The following is a 20,241-nucleotide window of genomic DNA, read 5'->3' as shown; positions in this document are numbered from 1 at the left end:
TAGCAAAACTATAATTTCCATAAAACAAAAGTTTTAAGACGCTCAATCGTGGGTTCAGAACCTTCCGAAACGGACTCTCTTGATATAACCGGGGCCTCCCATGTATAGTTCTAGCCAAGTCAAAAGGAGCTCTAAATAAATAATTTCTTGGAGGAAATAAAGTACTACATACCATGGACATGGGAGAGGTGATTATTACCCGGTACTTGCAAACTAACACCTGATTAAATTGGTACCGCGGTTAATAACAATAATAAATATAAAGGCTCAGTAAAAACTCTGCCAAACTGACTTGCTCTTTTGTTGGGATTGGGAAGTAAAACAATTAATTCGTTAGCGTTAAATTTAAAACGAGGAGAAATTTCTGAATTTGTAAAAGTGTCATATTCTTTAAAAAATATTCATATTGTATCAAGTAGTCAACCAGACGGGCTCGATCTTTTGTTCAAGAAAGAACAATTAATTTTTTAGAATTAGTAAATTGCTATTGTTATTCGTTTATATTCATCATGTTTACTTTTAGATAAATTTAAATAAAACGTAGGACACGTATGATGTTGCACCGAAAATTTTACTATATAAATATGCTACATCATCTTGGAAAATGGTTATTATTCTATAGCGGCAATATGTTTTATTTTCTTGTCTGTATTATATTTCTACTGCTACCATAATCTAAATCAGTATTAGCGATTGATACATCTGCAAGAGTATTGGTTTAACGCCACCTAATTTAAGAATTTTTGGAAAATGTATCCTAAAACTGTTGTGAAACTTATTTTCGAGGTATAGTATTACTAGCAACTACGAAGCCGGACCCCAAACTAAGTGTCCGTTGTTCAGTCATGCTCCTAGTCCTATTTGATCCATTTTTGGTCCAATTATGCAAAATTTCACCTCAACATACCCAGATTTTAGGCTCTATCAAAATATTCATACTACTGTACCCATTTATGGACTGAAATCCAGTAATAGTCCGCTGAGCTGAGGGGCACCTGGGGGGGGGGGGGGGGGGGGGGGGGGGGGTGCGCCAAATTGGTATTTCAATGTGGGACAATTGTGAAAGACTTAACCAAAGTATATTTTGTACTTTTTTTAGAGATTTTACCGGCGTATCCTTTAAAATCACGTAGTTTGTCCAATTTTACTTTTCTAATTTAATAGGGGAGAGGGGGGGGGGGGGGGGGGGGACGTTAAGATACTGTAATGAAATTTATTAGTCAATTCATTTCCTGCGCAAGCGTTTATCAAAAACTTGTAATTGTGCACCTCGCTGCGCTGTAACTATAATGGTAACTAGTAGTGTTACTATGGTAACTTGTAATTGTACACCTATGGTAACTAGTATTTTATCAATATCTAGGGTAACTTGTAAAGTTGTAATTGTGCACCTATGGTAACTAGTATTGTAACTACTAGGAGGTCGTTCACAAATTACGAAATCAATTTTTGGAACATTCCCCCCACCCCTCCCTCCGTAATCAGTTTTACACAGAGCTATTGTGTCAAAATTACACTAGCGTAATCATTCGGAAACCCCCCCCCCTCCCCTCCAATAAACTGTTCGATATTTGCAGCTAGAAACAATGAGGTGGACAATTTTGCTTGCGTGCATGCTTGGACTAGTCGCTGGTGGGTGCCCGCTCGCCAAGATGTCTAAAGCAGAGAGAGCTGAACACAAACGAAAGATGGAAGCCTGGACAGAGAATTTACGGAAAGCTAATCTCGCCAAATTAGACCCTAAAGATAATCCCGAAAGTGATGAATACGTCTCGCCTGGACCTCTTACCCCTGGGGTAAGTTTGACCGGAGAGAGACAGAGAGAGACAGAGAGAGAGAGAGAGAGAGAGAGAGAGAGAGAGAGAGAGAGAGAGAGAGAGAGAGAGAGAGAGAGAGAGAGAGAGAGAGAGAGAGAGAGAGAAAGAGAGAGAGAGAGAGAGAGAGAGAGAGAGAGAGAGAGAGAGAGAGAGAGAGAGAGAGAGAGAGAGAGAGAGAGAGAGAGAGAGAGAGAGAGAGAGAGAGAGAGAGAGAGAGAGAGAGAGAGAGAGAGAGAGAGAGAGAGAGAGAGAGAGAGAGAGAGAGAAAGAGAGAGGGAGAGAGAGAGAAAGAGAAAGAGATTGCACCAGGGGCTGTTACCACCGCCCCTGGTGCAATCCCAGCGGGTTAAAGATAGAGGGACAGTGACTTCCAGGGGCGGTCGTGGCCTGCTATCAGCTATGTGCAACTCGTCGTAGTGTAACTATGGTAATACGTCGTAGTGTGCGTGCGTTGTTCCTGGTGTTTAACGGGATCGTCAAACAGTTGTCTGGATGGCTAAGAGGAAATTGTATCTCGGGCCCTCGCTTATATGTTTATATTTTGAATCACAGTATCCAACTTCTGAAAATGTTCCTATTTTGGAACCGTCCATGAATATTGCCCAGTGTGAATTCTAGGTGATTCCGACCTGCAACGTCACTGCAACGTCACTGCAACGTCACTGCAACGTCACTACAACGTCACTGCAGACCGCTCCTCTAATTCTCCTCTAATTGTTCTTTTGAATTTCCTATCGAAAACCGAATCCTGGGGTAATACGAGACATCAAGACATGTTACCTAGAGTGGTTCATTTTACCAAAAGTTGTTCAAATAATTAGAAATCATATCTTATTAGTTGCTCTATAGGGTCAGGAACGACCAAAAAAATTTTTTTGACTCTAGTGTTCCGGATATGGTCCGCACATGCCACGCCCATTTTTATAGCGTTTCTTATACAGGTAAAATTGTCTAAATCGTCAATTTAGTCATGAAGGAGTATGGAAGGAGTTCTGAATGTGTGCTCCTCTAATATAAACAGTAAAAAATGGTTAACTTTAGTCGAGGTCTCAGGTCTCTACAATGTCGGGAAGTTCCTGCAGGAGTTTGCGCATTGCGCTGAAGCGCGGGATTCACTGCGCCAAAAGTGAAGGTCGTAGAGACATGAGACCTTGACTAAAGTTAACCATTTCATACCATTACTATAGGAGTGTGACACTTTCAGAGTCCTGAACACATTCCTATATCACTTAATCGTCAATTATATGAATTTTACCTGTTAAAATATATCATCTTTAACTGATATCAATTTAGTTTAACACTGTTAGCTTTTAAATAGGAAATAATTTACTTCACACCAAACTAACACACAATATGAGAGTATACAAAAAGGAGGCTTTCTTGGAGACTACCTGGACCGAGCATCAAAATAGTACACATTGCTGCAGTCATTGTCGAGACTCAAAAATGAGAGGGTCTAGTTCTGCCGTTTTCTGACAAAAGTGCTTAAGTAACATTTTGGAAATTTCGGGTTTTTTGGTCTAACTTTTGTTTTTGGGTCAAGAACTATCCCTGAGGACCATTGGATAGATTCGCCGACTTCCCGAAACCCCCTTTTTGGAACCCCCTAAAATGCAAAATATGGTCATTTTTCTGAGAAAAGTGCTTAAGTAACATTTTGGAAAACGGGTGCCGTTTATCTCAAAAACGGTGCCATTTCGGGAACTGAAAACGGTGGCATTGTTTTTTACGCCCAAAACTGGCCTAGTGACGGTAATTTGGTGATCGTGGGTCTTTTGGCCTGGGAGAAAACAATTTATGTCACTTAAGCACTTTTGTGAAAACGGGCTCGTTTTCTCACAAAAGTGCTTAAGTGCCATTATATGTTTAATTAAATGTTGATTCTGCCAACTGAAACTATATAATCGGTACTAACAAATCTAAATTTCCACGGCGGATCGATTGGTGATGGTTTAAAACTTCAGAAACGCTAGCTTCCCCGTCAAAATTGCCGATTTGTCAATGCAGAATGTTCCAAAATTAAGTTCAAAATTTGCTTTAAAATGTTCATTCTGTAATCAGTTGAGACTGTAGATTTTTAAGCTTCCCTGGCCTAAGATAAGGCAAATCATCGATTGGCTTAGGTCTCCGAATCTGAAAATAATAAAAGCCTCTACAAAAAGCAATGTGTGTTGTATATTATAATAATATGATTGTTAGCGAATTGTCCACTATTCATTAACTTTCAATTATTGTGTATTATTGCATATCCAGATTTCCAACACATTAAATCTATATATTATGGGAGATAATTCACGAAACTATTACTGGGAGGAAAGATGAAAACGTGTCTTCGACATAGGTCAAAGCTTTTAGGAATTTTGCTGAATAGAAGGGAGAATTGGCGAAAGCCGGGAAATTATTTTTAGGCAGACAATTGTTCTGTAGTAGTGGAACAGCTATACTGAGGTAATTGGACTACTGCGGACCCTCTACCGGCCAAACCTTGTTAACAAAGCCGCAGTCAAGGTTCGGTGAACGGTAGTTAAAAGCACTTAAGGGACATAAGTCAAAATGGTAGAGCAACATTTTGTAGGGGACATCTTGAGAAATGAGTAGTAGGTAGAATGTAAGGTTGCTCCTTTATAAATCGTCTTTTTCTCCGATAATAAATTGACATCAAGTCTTGAAAATTATTCGAGAAGAATCTCGAATAATTGAGTTGCAGCGTGCCACATGGCTATCTAAACCAGGCCTCCCAGCGAACCTTGAAAACCTTGAAAACCTTGAAAACCTGAAATTTTAAATCAAAAACCTTGAAAACCTAGGATTTTCACAAAAACGCTTGAAAACCTTGAATTTCAACTCAAAATTTACAAAAATTTCGCCTCCGACAGTTTTCTTGCTTAAAATCACAGCCTTGGCCCCCCCCCCAGTCCCTGTTATATTGTTATTGCAAAAAAAGTTTTTAAGTTCACCTGTCTTTTATTAGTTTTGAGAAAAAAAGAGAAATTTACAAATTTTCGTACTGCAAACATACATATATTCGTCTTTAAAACCTTGAAAACCTTGAAAAGGGCTTGAAAACCAAGAAAACCACCTTGAAAACCTTGAATTTTAGGGAATTTTAGGGAATTTTAGGCTGGGAAGCCTGATCTAAACTGCAAACCCTACCCATTGCTGAGCAAGGCCTTTATCTTCTCCGACAAGCGGGATCATCAATAATGAAGTCTGCTCGTCATCTTCTTACAGCGTTCGATGTCTGTGTGAAGGTAAAGTGGTGATATCCTCTGGATCAGGCAGAGGTCGAGTGTTATTACCTCAGTATGGCTGTTCCACTACTACAGTAATAATCCCGATAACACTCGACCTCTGCCTGATCCAGAGGATATCACCACTTTACCTTCACACAGACATCGAACGCTGTAAGAAGATGACGAGCAGACTTCATTAGACAATTGTTCTGCTCAGAACAAATGCTGGACGCTATATGTTTGCTCATCAACAGCCCTATAAAGTAAAATAGGGCTTGACAAGAAAAAAATCAAATATATCTGGAGCCAGGACATCAGATATACGTTCATGAGCCCTGATTCGTTCCACCATAAATCGGAACTGCCTAACAGTTGGGGCAGCTACACAGGTATGAGGACTTTGTTGGTGCGGTGGAAAAGGTGGGTGCTGCTCACTGCTGCTGTTCCTATAGCCTGTTCGGACTTTCATCCGTGGCCTAGGTCATATGGTGTTTTTCCTGGAAATCACTTTTCTCTACGTTTCATGCTACCCTGATCATTATGAGCCGAAATCATTGTTATGATATCTGGCCAATCACCTTCCCAACTACTTACATTAGCATTTAACAGCCGGATACCGGATTCATTTCGAAACTTTATCACTGTCAGAGTGGAATTTGAATTAAAAAAATTGTCAACTTGTTATTATTTTAGATAAGAGGGTAAAAAATAAAATGTTAATTACGTAATCCCCCCCCCTCGTAATCAACCGTAATCATTTGGGAACCCCCTAGGCTGATTACGTTATATGTGAACGACCCCTAATCGTCAAAACAAGCGTCGAAATTCTGGATTACAAAACAACATTTTATAAGGAATTGCAACTTTTCATTCCTGCTCGTTGCCATTATTTTTTAATCCCCCGGGGAGAAGGGAGTGTTTTCGTGTTCTTAAATCATCACCAATCAATTTGTCGTAAAATTTTAAGTTAGAATGATCGCAGGTAAAGTTCTCAATAATGTTGGTGTACTTAAGCACTTTTATCAGAAAACGTAATTTTTAAACTTTTTATTTTAGCGTGTCCCAATATTACAACCAGTGTTTCGTCACAACAGTATTAGACTAATTTTTGGTCATGTTTTCGATGACCAGTGGTTTGAACGGGTCATTTTCATCAGAACATGGAGCTTTTGCCGATGTGGCTGTACTTAAGCACTTTTCTAAGAAAACGAAATTTCAAATTTTCTATTTCAGCGTGTCCCCTATTTACAACCAATGTTTCATCACAACAGTTTAAGGCTAATTTTTCGTTTTACTTTCGATGACCAATGGTTTGAACGGGTCATTTTCATCAGAACATGTAGTATTTGCCGATGTGACTGTACTTAAGCACTTTTCTAAGAAATTCAAACTATAATTTGAGATTTTGAGGCACTTTCCGAGAAATTAGGATGATGAAACCTTGTCAGAAGTCTCAAAAGTCGACAAAGTACCTTAGAAACATAGTGGGTGCAGTTTAAATTGGACAGTAGCTAGCCCAGAGCAATTACAGAATTGAAATCTTTAACCTCAATTTGCACAAAATGAACCTTGTGTTACTTAAGCACTTTTGTCAGAAAACGGCAGAGTTGTGGGATTATACTGGATAACAGATATGATGAGTGGTAACATCCTACAAAATAATGTTAGCTTACTAAGTAATTTTCCTCTTAGCGAATCCTACGAGAACTTAACTAAGTTCCTCCTAGTCCTAAGCATTATCTTGTTTCAGAGGGACTGAGTCATTTTAAAAGATGAAGCCAAAGAAGAGATTCATCTGTTCCGTTCATAGCCGATAGTTGTGAAGAAAGGAAGAAGGCATTTGCACTCTGTAATTTGTAAGCAAATTTTTTCGATATTTATAGTTATTTACTGACCTTGACGAATCAGCATTCAGCAAGATATCACTGGACCTCGTTAGTCGTTAGTCATTTTATGCTGATCCAGTTAGTTACGAGCTATCAAGTAATCATTCGATCTCATTAATACTGATCCTATCAATGACGAGCTATGAAGTAATCAGTGGATCTCGTCAATACTCATCCTGTCAGTGACGAGTTATGAAGAAATCAACGAAGACCTCATTAATTTCCTTGTTCCACGAAGATATTCAATTCCTCTGGTAACCAAACCCCTTCTGGCCTACTTCTGAACATATGAAGATTCGAAAACCAAGTCTACCTAAATCTGAACTTTCTGACTGCGTTGGAGAATGGAGAACAATCGAAAAATGATAACCAGTCCCAGGATATAATCAAAGTTCAATTTGGAATCTTTTTTTATTTCTTTATGCTGTGTGTAAGTTTGGTGTGAAGCATTATTTTCTTTTCTAAAGCTAACAGTGTTAAACTAAATTGATATCAGTTAAAGATGATATATTTTAACAGGTAAAATTAATATAATTGACGATTAAGTGATATAAGAATGTGTTCAGGACTCTGAAAGTGTCACACTCCTATAGCAATGGTATGAAAAGGTTAACTTTAGTCAAGGTCTCATGTCTCTACGACCTTCACTTTTGGCGCAGTGAATCCCGCGCTTCAGCGCAATGCGCAAACTCCTGCAGGAACTTCCCGACATTGTAGAGACCTGAGACCTCGACTAAAGTTAACCATTTTCTACTGTTTATATTAGAGGAGCACACATTCAAAACTCCTTCCATACTCCTTCATGACTAAATTGACGATTTAGACAATTTTACCTGTATAAGAAACGCTATAAAAATGGGCGTGGCATGTGCGGACCATATCCGGAACACTAGAGTCAAAAAAAATTTTTGGTCGTTCCTGACCCTATAGAGCAACTAATAAGATATGATTTCTAATTATTTGAACAACTTTTGGTAAAATGAACCACTCTAATGTTACCCTGTGAGCGTGTTGAATTCTGGGGTTATGAGGTGAACTACCAACTTCTTTGTACGGTCATATCACATGATCGAGGCTGTTTTCACCAATATCTAGTCTGGGGAGCATTTTAACCCTATGTCGTTGAGGGTTATTCGGAATCAGCGCCCGAAAATACATCGATTTAGATTGATTTCAACTGTCTGGGGCCCTTTTAGGAAAATCTCACAAATCGAGTGTAGAGTGATTTAGCACGCTCGTAGAGTGATTTAGCACGCTCGTAGAGTGATTTAGCACGCTCGTAGAGTGATTTAGCACGCTCGTAGAGTGATTTAGCACGCTCGTAGAGTGATTTAGCACGCCCGTAGAGTGATTTAGCACGCTCGTAGAGTGATTTAGCACGCTCGTAGAGTGATTTAGCACGCTCGTAGAGTGATTTAGCACGCTCGTAGAGTGATTTAGCACGCTCGTAGAGTGATTTAGCACGCTCGTAGAGTGATTTAGCACGCTCGTAGAGTGATTTAGCACGCTCGTAGAGTGATTTAGCACGCTCGTAGAGTGATTTAGCACGCTCGTAGAAAACCCACATTGTACCTCCCGTTGGAGCCAGCCACCCCACTACACACACCGCGTGAGAGTTACTATGGTAACTAGTAGTGTAACTATGGTAACTAGTAGTGTAACTATGGTAACTAGTAGTGTAACTATGGTAACTAGTGGTGTAACTATAATAACTATAAGTGTAACTATGGTAACTAGTAGTGTAACTATGGTAACTAGTAGTGTAACAATAATGACTAGTCTAGTAGTGTAACTATGGTAACTAGTAGTGTAACTATGGCAACTAGTAGTGTAACTATGATAACTAGTAGTGTAACTATGGTAACTAGTAGTGTAACTATGGTAACTAGTAGTGTAACTATGGTAACTAGTAGTGTAACAATAATTACTAGTCTAGTAGTGTAACTATGGTAACTAGTAGTGTAACTATGGTAACTAGTAGTGTAACTATGATAATTAGTAGTGTAACTATGGTAACTAGTAGTGTAACTATGGTAACTAGTAGTGTAACTATGGTAACTAGTGGTGTAACTATGGTAACTAGTAGTGTAACTATGGTAACTAGTGGTGTAACTATGGTAACTAGTGGTGTAACTATGGTAACTAGTAGTGTAACTATGGTAACTAGTAGTGTAACTATGGTAACTAGTAGTGTAACTATGGTAACTAGTAGTGGTATCATGGTAACTAGTGGTGTAACTATGGTAACTAGTGGTGTTACTATGGTAACTAGTAGTGTAACTATGGTAACTAGTGGTGTAACTATGGTAACTAGTGGTGTTACTATGGTAACTAGTAGTGTAACTATGGTAACTAGTAGTGTAACTATGGTAACTAGTAGTGTAACTATGGTAACTAGTAGTGTAACTATGATAACTAGAAGTGTAACTATGGTAACTAGTAGTGTAACTATGGTAACTAGTAGTGTAACTATGGTAACTAGTGGTGTAACTATGATAACTATAAGTGTAACTATGGTAACTAGTAGTGTAACTATGATAACTAGTAGTGTAACTATGGTAACTAGTGGTGTAACTATGGTAACTAGAAGTGTAACTATGGTAACTAGTAGTGTAACTATGGTAACTAGTAGTGTAACTATGGTAACTATGGTAACTAGTTGTTATTAACTACATATTATTCACTCAGCCGACTGCTTCACCTTTTGTTGACCTCATGAACTATACTGATGAAGACAGGAAACGTTTCGAAAACATGTCCGAGTGGTGTTGGAGGGATGATGGGGAATATAATTGGGTTTGGATCCCGAAAGGTACCATTTCATTTTAAATTTTCATATTTGCTGGATAAGGTAAAGAAAGTACTTGTAACATGATGATGATGTTATGTCATAATATTTACTTACTTCCTTACTTACTTACTTTCTAACACATGTCAGAATAAATTAAACCAGGGCGAAGATTCTAAGTTAGAATCTTCGCCCTGGTTTAATTTATTCTAAAATTTATCAGAATCTTACTGGAAATACTTCAGCCTGAAATTATTGTGAAATTTGTGAAATTTGGGACATGCTTACCGGACAAACTCATAGCCAACTAGGCCAGAGGACCTGTGACCAAACTTTTGAGGGGGTCCCGGACCCCAACACATTTGTGCCCATATTTGTGCCAAATCACCTCAACATACCCGAAACCTAGATTTCAGGTGTTCTACCTGTAGTTAGTGGTCCCCTAAACTCTTACATGGATTTTCATCCAGATTTATTAAAAAACTTAATTAAAGCAAACAATTTCAGGCACGATTAGAGTGACGGGTAAAAAGGAAAAGACTAAATGTTTAGGTGATAACGAACAGGAGGTTAGAGGTGCAGGATGTTGTAACAAGATACCTGAGGACTGGTAGACTTGTCACAAGATCCCTGAGGACTGGTAGACTTGTCACAAGATACCTGAGGACTGGTAGACTTGTCACAAGATACCTGAGGACTGGTAGACTTGTCACAAGATACCTGAGGACTGGTAGACTTGTCACAAGATACCCGAGGACTGGTAGACTTGTCACAAGATACCTGAGGACTGGTAGACTTGTCACAAGATACCTGAGGACTGGTAGACTTGTCACAAGATACCTGAGGACTGGTAGACTTGTCACAAGATACCTGAGGACTGGTAGACTTGTCACAAGATACCTGAGGACTGGTAGACTTGTCTCAAGATACCTGAGGACTGGTAGACTTGTCACAAGATACCTGAGGACTGGTAGACTTGTCACAAGATACCTGAGGACTGGTAGACTTGTCACAAGATACCTGAGGACTGGTAGACTTGTCACAAGATACCTGAGGACTGGTAGACTTGTCACAAGATACCTGAGGACTGGTAGACTTGTCACAAGATACCTGAGGACTGGTAGACTTGTCACAAGATACCTGAGGACTGGTAGACTTGTCACAAGATACCTGAGGACTGGTAGACTTGTCACAAGATACCTGAGGACTGGTAGACTTGTCACAAGATACCTGAGGACTGGTAGACTTGTCACAAGATACCTGAGGACTGGTAGACTTGTCTCAAGATACCTGAGGACTGGTAGACTTGTCACAAGATACCTGAGGACTGGTAGACTTGTCACAAGATACCTGAGGAGTGGTAGACTTGTCACAAGATACCTGAGGACTGGTAGACTTGTCACAAGATACCTGAGGACTGGTAGACTTGTCACAAGATACCTGAGGACTGGTAGACTTGTCACAAGATACCTGAGGACTGGTAGACTTGTCTCAAGATACCTGAGGACTGGTAGACTTGTCTCAAGATACCTGAGGACTGGTAGACTTGTCACAAGATACCTGAGGACTGGTAGACTTGTCACAAGATACCTGAGGACTGGTAGACTTGTCACAAGATACCTGAGGACTGGTAGACTTGTCACAAGATACCTGAGGACTGTCAGACCGATAATAGATAACGAAATAAGATATACTGATAGAGATAAGAGATAACCGGTTATCACTGAAGAAGGAACCCATAAACAATCTTAACAATATTCCACTATATATTCCTCAGCATTTTAACAAAAGCTTTAAAAATTGCATATGAATTTTGGGACAGTTGTATCTCTGTGATTATTTATAATTGGAATTTTATCCTTTTTGTTATTCCATTTAATTTAAAATAGGAAATTAATTGTAGACTGGCAAAGTTCTCAAAAACTGTGGCATCTGGACGTAGTCTAGTGTAACTATAAAATAAGATAAGATAAGATTTAAAATTATGCCTCTCTGGGCATCTCATACAAATATAATTACTTCAAAACTGTACAATTTATACGGCTACAGCACTGACCACAACCTTGTATCACGCTGTGACCCCCACTCGTGCGCGGCGGGTCATACAGCGTAAAAAAAACACAACCCTAACTGCTCACCAAATCCTTATTAGCAACTCATAACTGAGTCTGAAGCATATGCTAAAACAGTAAAACCCTAACCCTAACGAGAAATTAGACCAACTTCATAATATTATGGTCATACCATCACTTGTCATACGTTGTATGACCCGCCGCGCACGAAGTGCGCGGCTCCCCTGTATCGTCAGAACGATAAAGTGAAACGACCGTGGGGGTCGCAACGTGATACAAACCATCACCTGATCGTGAGTGATCGAGACAATTTTTTTGCCGATGTCTTGCTAAGCAAGGAATTATTTTAACCTTTAGTCTGCGTAATAAGCGCCATGAGTTGGCACAAAATTTTTTCCTCCGATTTCGATAAATTTGGTACCAAAAGTTGCATCTAAAAATGAAAATAAAATAATTCCACCGTGTAGCAATTTTTGTTAAAAATGCTGCACGGCGCTTGTTTGCCGTGCGTGCTTTTTAAAAAGTTTTTGGCTAATAACTTTCACATTTTCAGTTATTATCACTTAATTATTTTAATACTTTCAACACTACTTTATAATAAATAAATTTAGGCATGTACAATGGCATGACGGGCTAGGAAGTACAGCCGATCTCCTGGTATGCGGGTGCGCTGGGGTTCCTGAAGTTCGCCTCCTGAGTTAGGCTCCTCTCGCCCAGTGCTTGCACTGGGCAACAACACCTTAAACACGATGTAAGTTTCTCTTTTACTTCTTTCTCATTGTTAGCTTATTTTGAATGTGAATTTTTACATCTCTGATATTGCCCCTCTTATCCTTACTCTAGCTATATTTTCACTGGCAAATTTAACTTTACTCCCGACCAGCAGTTTCATTACACATTTTCTCGTGCCATTTTCCTTCCAGGTCGTGTTTAGTGTTGTGGGAGGTTGCCTACTCTGAGGTGTTACGGATGGTTCCCTGGCAAACTTTGCTGCCAGACTCGACAATCTCTGACAACAATGATAAACCTTCAAGAGATTTTCGACTATGTCAAAGCTGCCTCAGTTGAGGATCTACGTCATATCCTTAACTCTGTTCAAAACGAGCTGCCAAAGCGTGAGGGAAAGGTGGACAATTTTGTGTTACATATAGAGGACTTCTGCGAGGATGAGGTTCTCCGTGATGCGGTATGGGTTGAATGTGAGTCCCTGCAGAAACTGAACACCGAGGGAAGACACAAGGCAACAACAGCTTGGTTGTGCTCACAGGATGCACCCTATATTTACACTGACACAAATCCAGTGCACCCACCACAGGATATCAGTGGTTTCCCTAATATCAAAAGACTCCTGAGTCTTGTAAACTCGAGTACGGAGATAACTGGACCTCTGGACTCATGTCTGGTCATCAAGTATGGAAACAACCAAGCGAGTACTTCAATACACAATGACGGTGAGAAACTAATGGACCAGGAGAAATCGATTTGCTCTTTCTCACTGGGATGTGAACGGACGCTTGAGTTTTACGAGGGCACAACTGGGAAACCTAATTGTGTCAAGACGATAAGGATGAAGAACAACAGTCTTGTTGTAATGCGGCCTGGGACACAGCAGAATCTGAGGCATGCTGTGCGAGCAGAGCCGGCCACAAAGGGAGAGCCTCCAAAGAAATCGGAGCAAGTAAGATACTCCCTGTCATTTCGAGCTATTGTGAAATCTGGTGGCCAAGTTAGCTCTCAGAATATCAGCACAGAGACTAGTACACCAGCTTCTGGCACCGAAGCCCAAGTACCTGCGCAAAGAGTCACGTTGGTTGCTGGAGACTCTTATGCTCAAAGATTGGACTCCGCAAAGCTGGGAAAAGGGAAAGTCACAGTCGTAAATGTTGCAGAAGGCGGAGCAAAAATGGACAAAGTCCAGAAACAGTTGGAGGACTACTGCACGGCACATCCTGATGTCCACGTTGAGAAGCTTCTGATCAGCGTAGGCACAAACGATATTAGGCGTGTGGGGGATAAAATTGGTATTTTGAGGGGACCAGTAAAGCAACTTTTTGGTAAGATAGGCCTATTATTTCCCAACTGTAAGGTATATGTTCAATCTCTATTGCCATTACCTTTACAGAATGATAACGATAAATTAACTAACAAGAGGGTAATGGATTTTAATAGGATTTTATACAATGAGTGTGTATTTAGGAGGTTCTTTTTCATGGATGTGTTTTATCCCTTTACAAAGTTTAAGAGAGCTCTAAGTGAGCCTGTTAAGAGATTTGATCCCTTATTTGAGAACAAAGGCATTCACCCCAATCCTCAGAAAGGTATGGGTGTGTTGGCCAGATTTTATATTCGTGCCATCCACAGTAGATATTTTAATCCTTATATCTATCAGTAGTTCTTTTGTGCTGTCTTCTGAACCTTGTTAAGCTAATGATATGCAGTTGTAGTCTGGCAAGTATACTCACCTGTAAAACACCATGATCGATTTAGTAACATACAGATTTAGAGTTGGAGTGTTTAGTGGAAATTCTTTTGCAAAATCCATCAAACATCAGAACCGTAGACGTGGTACAGGTAGTATTTTTGATTATTTAGACAGCTGCATTGATTCTCGCTTATTATTTTATATTTTTTATGTTATATTCATATGTCACTTTTCGCTAATCACTATCACATATGTCGGGGTAAGTGGGTTGGCTTTTTCTAGGGTCACTTATGATTGCCGAGCCTTTGTACCAACATACCCAGTTCCTAACTTGTGCCGATGCTTTACAGTTTATTTCTTTTTATATTTAGCAAATATGTATTATCTGAGGAATAATTACAGTTTCGATGGTTTATATAGATTTTGCCAGATTTCAATCCATAAGAACTTAAATTGCATATTTACTGGTAGAACCGGCAATACACTCACGGGATGCATAATTTGGTTGTTTTTGATGAATGGTTTTTTGATAGTTTTAGTAAAACCTGGAATTGTAAACCCAGGGCCGTCTCCCATAGGTGTTAGAGTTGGGAATGGTAATAAATTGAATGTTTACTTTCAGAATGTTCAAGGTCTCATCCCTTTTGGTGAACTGAACAATGCCCATCCAATGATTGATACCACTAAATGTCTTGAAGTGTCGACTTATCTTAATGAGGCTAAGATAGATATTGCAATACTTAACGAAACCTGGTTTAAGAGTTCTATTGCTGATAGTGAATTTCTGCACCCTGACAGATATAAGATATTTCGCTCTGATAGATCGAAGAAAACTCATCCACCAGATCCTTCTAATCCAACCCGGTTTAGGAGGAATGGTGGAGGGGTCATGATTGCAGTGAGAGCAGACCTTGATCTAACTTCAAAGGAAGTTCATCTCAAGTATGGTGCAGAAATTCTTGCTGTGGAATTTAAGACATCCACTGGAATTAAGTTTGTTGTATGCACATGTTATCGTGTTGGTACACTGGGCTCCGCAAATCATGAAAAAATTGTTGAGTCTTTGAAAACTCTTCTCAGAAGAAGAGGACTGAGTAAAGTCTTCATACTAGGAGATTTTAACCTGACCGGAGTTTCCTGGTCTACCCTGGCCAGCTCCTGTCCTATTGAGCAATCTTTTGTTGAATCTTTTGTTGATCTAGGCCTTCAACAATGTGTGTTAACACCTACCCACTGCAAAGGCAAAACACTTGACCTATTGCTCACAAACTCTGTGTCAAATATTAATGACCTAATGGTAGGTGAGAGAGATAGTGCTTGCAAGTCTGACCACTTCCCCATCAATTTTAAGATCAACGTTAAAGTTGGTAGGAAGAAGCCAGTCAGGCGTATGTGCTATAACTTTAAGACTGTGAACTGGGAGAGGCTAAACCATGAACTCCGACACACGAATTGGGATGCATTGCTCAATGGCACAGAACCTGAAATTGGATGGAAAAAATTTAAGGACAAACTTTTTAATGTCACAGATAAATTTGTTAAAAAATGCTCTGTCAAGACTGATGGCCAAGATCCATGGTTTGACTCGGAGTGTTATGATGCATGGCGTAAGAAAGTGAGATTACATAAAGAAAGGCATAAAAGTGATAGAGCTGAAATTGCATTCTCCCTTGCTAGGAAAAATTTCAAAAATGTGGTTGCTCAAAAAATGAGGGAAACATTAAATGAATCTGATGATAGTGCTTTAATAACAAAAAAATTTTGGTCCTATGTCAAATCGAAGACAGCTAGTCAGCGGATCCCTGAGTTTGTAAGCCACAAAGGCACTGTCCGCAACTGCCCTGAAGACCAGGCCAACCTATTTAATGACTTTTTCTTCGAGCAGTTCTCTGAGGCATCAACTTATGACATAGATATAGATTACTCTAATGATTGGCGCTTTGATATTGAATTTGACCACAGAAGGGTTCGCAAAATCCTTTCCAATATTAATGCTAATAAAGCTTATGGACCTGATGGTATCCATGGGAAACTTTTGAAAAACTGTGCGGTTGGGCTCGCATACCCTATATCAATACTTTTTCATTCATGCTACAACATTGGGACACTACCAAGGGAGTGGAAACTGGGGCACATTGTACCAATATTCAAGAAAGGGGATAAACATGAGGTTTCAAATTATAGGCCAATTTCTCTTACATGCTTAATCACAAAAGTTCTTGAACGCATAATAAGAGATGAGTTATTGGCACTTACTAATGGCATGATCAATGACAAACAGCATGGTTTCCGAGCTGAGAGATCTTGTGCAACTAATCTTGTAGGACTGTGCGACAGCCTAGCGCTCTCACTGAATGAAAATATGAGAACAGATGTAGTCTACTTTGATTTTGCCAAAGCATTTGACTCGGTTAACCATGATCTTATATTATTTAAGCTAAAGAGCAAATTTGGTATTGATGGGAGGCTACTGAAATTCATCACTGATTATCTAAGAGACAGGCAACAACAGGTCTTGATAAGTGGCAAGTTTTCTTCTATGAGAAACGCCCAGTCTGGTGTACCTCAAGGGTCAATTTTGGGACCATTGCTGTTCATTATGTTCATTGATGATATATCAGTGGGGATTTCACCAGGCACACAACTGTCACTGTATGCCGATGATACTAAAATTTGGCGTAAGATTGTTTCGGAGTCTGATATCCTGCGACTGCAGAAGGACATTGATTATCTCCATGACTGGTCACTTTCTAATAAAATGAGATTTCATCCCGACAAATGTAAGGTCCTCACCGTCGCAGGAAGGATATCCGAAACAGTTTCCCTCCTTAGTGTCCTACCACTCTTTAACTTTGTATACTCCATGGGAAGAATCACACTTGACTATGTTGATCATGAAAAGGATCTGGGTGTAATTGTGACATCAAATCTCGATTGGAAAGATCAGTGCTCCAAAGTCCTTTCTAAGGCAAACCAAAAATTAGGCATGGCGAGAAGAAATTGTTATTTTGTCCAAGACGTAAATCGTCGTAGAGTACTGTATCTCACTTTAGTGAGGAGCCTATTTGAGCATTGCTCGGTTATATGGAGACCAGTCACAAAATCCCAGATAAGCAAGCTGGAGGGCCTCCAAAAGCGTGCTATTAAGTGGATTCTTCACGAGGAGTATATGAGTTATCCACCATCCACATACATTCAAAAATGCAGACAGCTGAAGATTATGCCGATTGAAGACCGCTTTGACTTCTTGGATCTCATCTTCTTCTTTAAAATTGTGAAGCAACATATACCTGTCACTTTACCCTCATATTTGCAACCATTTCAAGGCCACTCAAGGCTCAGAAATAGTCACATGGACTCTCTATGTTTTGTAAGCTCTATCTCACCTCGAGCAAGCTCCAACGCTTTTGCCAAGAATTTCTTCTATAGGACCCACACTAAGTGGAATCACATTCCTCTAGATATCCGTGAGATAGAGAGTATCACTGATTTTAAAAGTAAACTTTCCACTTACATGTGGGGGAAAATTATCCCGGTGGATTCGGACTCTGAACTTGACTATTCAATAGAAACAAATCCGTAAAATAGTTTATTCAAGATTATCTATTCTTGCTGTCTGCATTCACATATTTCTCAATTTCATCTCACAGCACAATATTTTATGAATTGATTGAATGGGTGTGTGATTTTGTTTAAAGTAACTTATTACAATTTTATAAGGGCCCATGCTTGTGCAGGAGCTGCATTTGCACTCAATATCTGTGTTTTGGTGACCCTCAGGTCCTTTGGTTACATACATTTTGTCCGAGACAATTTCAACTTTGACAATCCATGCTTAGAGGACAATATTATATTTAACTAATTCATTGTGTAAACTTGTATGTAATTGACTGATTTGAAAGATTTCAATAAAAAAATTATGGTTTCGTAATCAGCTCATCAAGACACAACTTTTAGTACTAATATAATATTTTAAGATTTAAAGGTAAATTATTTTCAAATTTTTAAAACCTGAACACAAAGCCCAAATAAAGAGTTCCCCTTGGGTAAAATTTTGAACAAATTTTTAAATAATTTTGCTTTGTCCTTTAAATTTTTATAATTTTGGAACTAAAAGTTGCGTCTGACTTGTATATTATTGACGGATGTTACTCGTCTAAATTTCTTCGAAGTAGCGCGCGCCGCTTTCTTCTCGACGGCAAGTGCTACGAAGTAGCGCGCGCCGGGCCAGACCATGAACAATGGTCAAATATATTATAATATGGTGCACAATAAAAATAAACATGCTCGGATTCTCAAAATTTTTGTATTATTGTTTTCTATCTAGTAGAGCAAATATATTGCATTATAAAAACTGTAAAAATTTAAGCAGTACCAAATTTGTCATACCTTTTTGGAATGATTAGTGAGTTTCGCCAAGGTGCCATGTATTTACATTTGCAGATGGTGCGCTGCTTTAATTGAAGCAAAAGTAAGCGTAAAAGTCGCGTAATTTGACGAAATTCGTTGATTTTTGTCGTAATATTCTGCTTTGTAGCGCGCGGTGCATTACTGTCAACTGTGCCGCGCCGCGCATGCACTGATCACTTATTCTTCTCGCAACGACGCTAGATCGGCAAAATGCAATACTAGACTGGGCCTTGCTGAGCTGCGATGAATTGACGTCAATAAATATTTTGCCATATTTTCGGTTACTTGAATGTCACAGGAGGACTATAGTGCGAAGAAACTGCTGCTAACTGTATAGTTATAGGTAGTGCGCCATCGACAGTGAGCCGTGCGTGCCGACTGTAGGATGGTTTTTTAGCGCTAATTTCGGCCAGCATAAAATTCTTGAAATAAATGAGTATTGAGTAACCTTCCCTTGACCCAATTTTAATAAAATTGGTTTACCTGGGGACCTCTACTCAGGCTATTATGTTTATTATCATAGAGATTCGGCGGAATGACAGGCTGAGCGCGGCTCAGTAAAAATTGATAAGCTTACTCATAGGCTTGCAAGGAAAGTGTCCGAAAAATTTAGAGCATATCTAACCATCAGACGTTATGTTACAGGTAAAAGCCGCGTATTTTGCCCCATTTTGCCCCATTTTCATTACTACATCAGCTCCGATATCCACCAAATTTTCGGAAAGTTGTAAAAGCCCTATTTACTTATATTAGAACTGTAACCTTGAAGTTAGTTAGTATTTTTGACATCATTTAATTACTATTACTTTGATTCTAAGCCATGAGAAGAACGGCCATTCCTAAGGCTAAGGGTTACAAAATAATGACACTAAAGTTGTTGGTTAAAGTAACCAGCAAGATCAATACGGTAGGCACTCTTAAATACAGAGAGAGTGAACTACAATGAATAATATATATCAATCCCTTTCCTAACTAAGGTTATGACAGTCAATCATATCAGAGCTGGCAATTTACATCGCCTCGATCAAAATATAACAGCCGAGAAACCTCAAAGCTGCATAAACTCTCTCAAAAGAGGTAAAGCGGTTACCTAAACGAATTCATTAAGTCTTCAAACACGAAAATGCAGACTGCCATCTTGTACCTGTTCAACTTAATAATATATAAAGTTCTATTATCAAAGAAAGCTTTGATAAATAAAAATCATCAGAATATAAAAGAGATTTTAGAAGAATTTTGAAGAGGAGCTTATCTGCTGTTTCCTTGACCGAAATTTCACGGTTTTAACAGAAATTTTGACCGGTGATCAATCAGTGAGTTTGGTGAGTGTGACACAAGTCGCCATCAAGGTACTGGAAGCAGTTATATGTCCGGAAAAAACTTTGGAATTGAAACTGTGGGGCTCCGTGCAGACTAGCCTACCTGTGGCTAAAGCTCTAATATACAAAAAAAAACAATGCAATGAAAATTTTGAATATGTCCTACTGGTAGGACATATTCTAATTTTAACCTTTTGCGACCCAAATTTCACTGTTTTGACTGAATATTTCTTGAATGAGCATCTTACAGGGTCACTGAGGATGGCACAAGACAAGATTGAGGTACTCAAAGTT

At 39.2% G+C, this 20,241-nt stretch overlaps 1 protein-coding gene across 1 annotated transcript; it reads left to right on the top strand.

The window, feature by feature from the left end:
- The first annotated feature begins 1,644 nt into the window (after positions 1-1,644).
- On the top strand, positions 1,645-10,422 carry LOC134820348 (uncharacterized). Its single transcript, XM_063830655.1, has 3 exons — positions 1,645-1,796; positions 9,625-9,748; positions 10,232-10,422. The coding sequence occupies exons 1-3, from the start codon at positions 1,653-1,655 to the stop codon at positions 10,336-10,338; spliced, it is 375 nt and encodes a 124-aa protein (XP_063686725.1). The 5' UTR covers positions 1,645-1,652; the 3' UTR covers positions 10,339-10,422.
- Positions 10,423-20,241: the final 9,819 nt, after the last annotated feature.

The sequence above is a fragment of the Bolinopsis microptera genome, chromosome 9 (assembly GCF_026151205.1).
Source record: "Bolinopsis microptera isolate Bmic1 chromosome 9, MBARI_Bmic_1.0, whole genome shotgun sequence".
In the NCBI taxonomy this organism is placed as follows: domain Eukaryota; kingdom Metazoa; phylum Ctenophora; class Tentaculata; order Lobata; family Bolinopsidae; genus Bolinopsis; species Bolinopsis microptera.
Note: the sequence above shows the minus strand (reverse complement) of the source record. Positions and strands in the feature narration are given on the sequence as shown.

Bases quoted from the DNA above. Each gene is read 5' to 3' on its own strand.
- LOC134820348 (XM_063830655.1), top strand. From the start codon at position 1,653: ATGTCTAAAGCAGAGAGAGCTGAACACAAACGAAAGATGGAAGCCTGG. The intron at 1,797-9,624 runs GTAAGTTTGACC...TTATTCACTCAG, and splicing joins CTGGACCTCTTACCCCTGGG to CCGACTGCTTCACCTTTTGT. The intron at 9,749-10,231 runs GTACCATTTCAT...AAACAATTTCAG, and splicing joins TTGGGTTTGGATCCCGAAAG to GCACGATTAGAGTGACGGGT.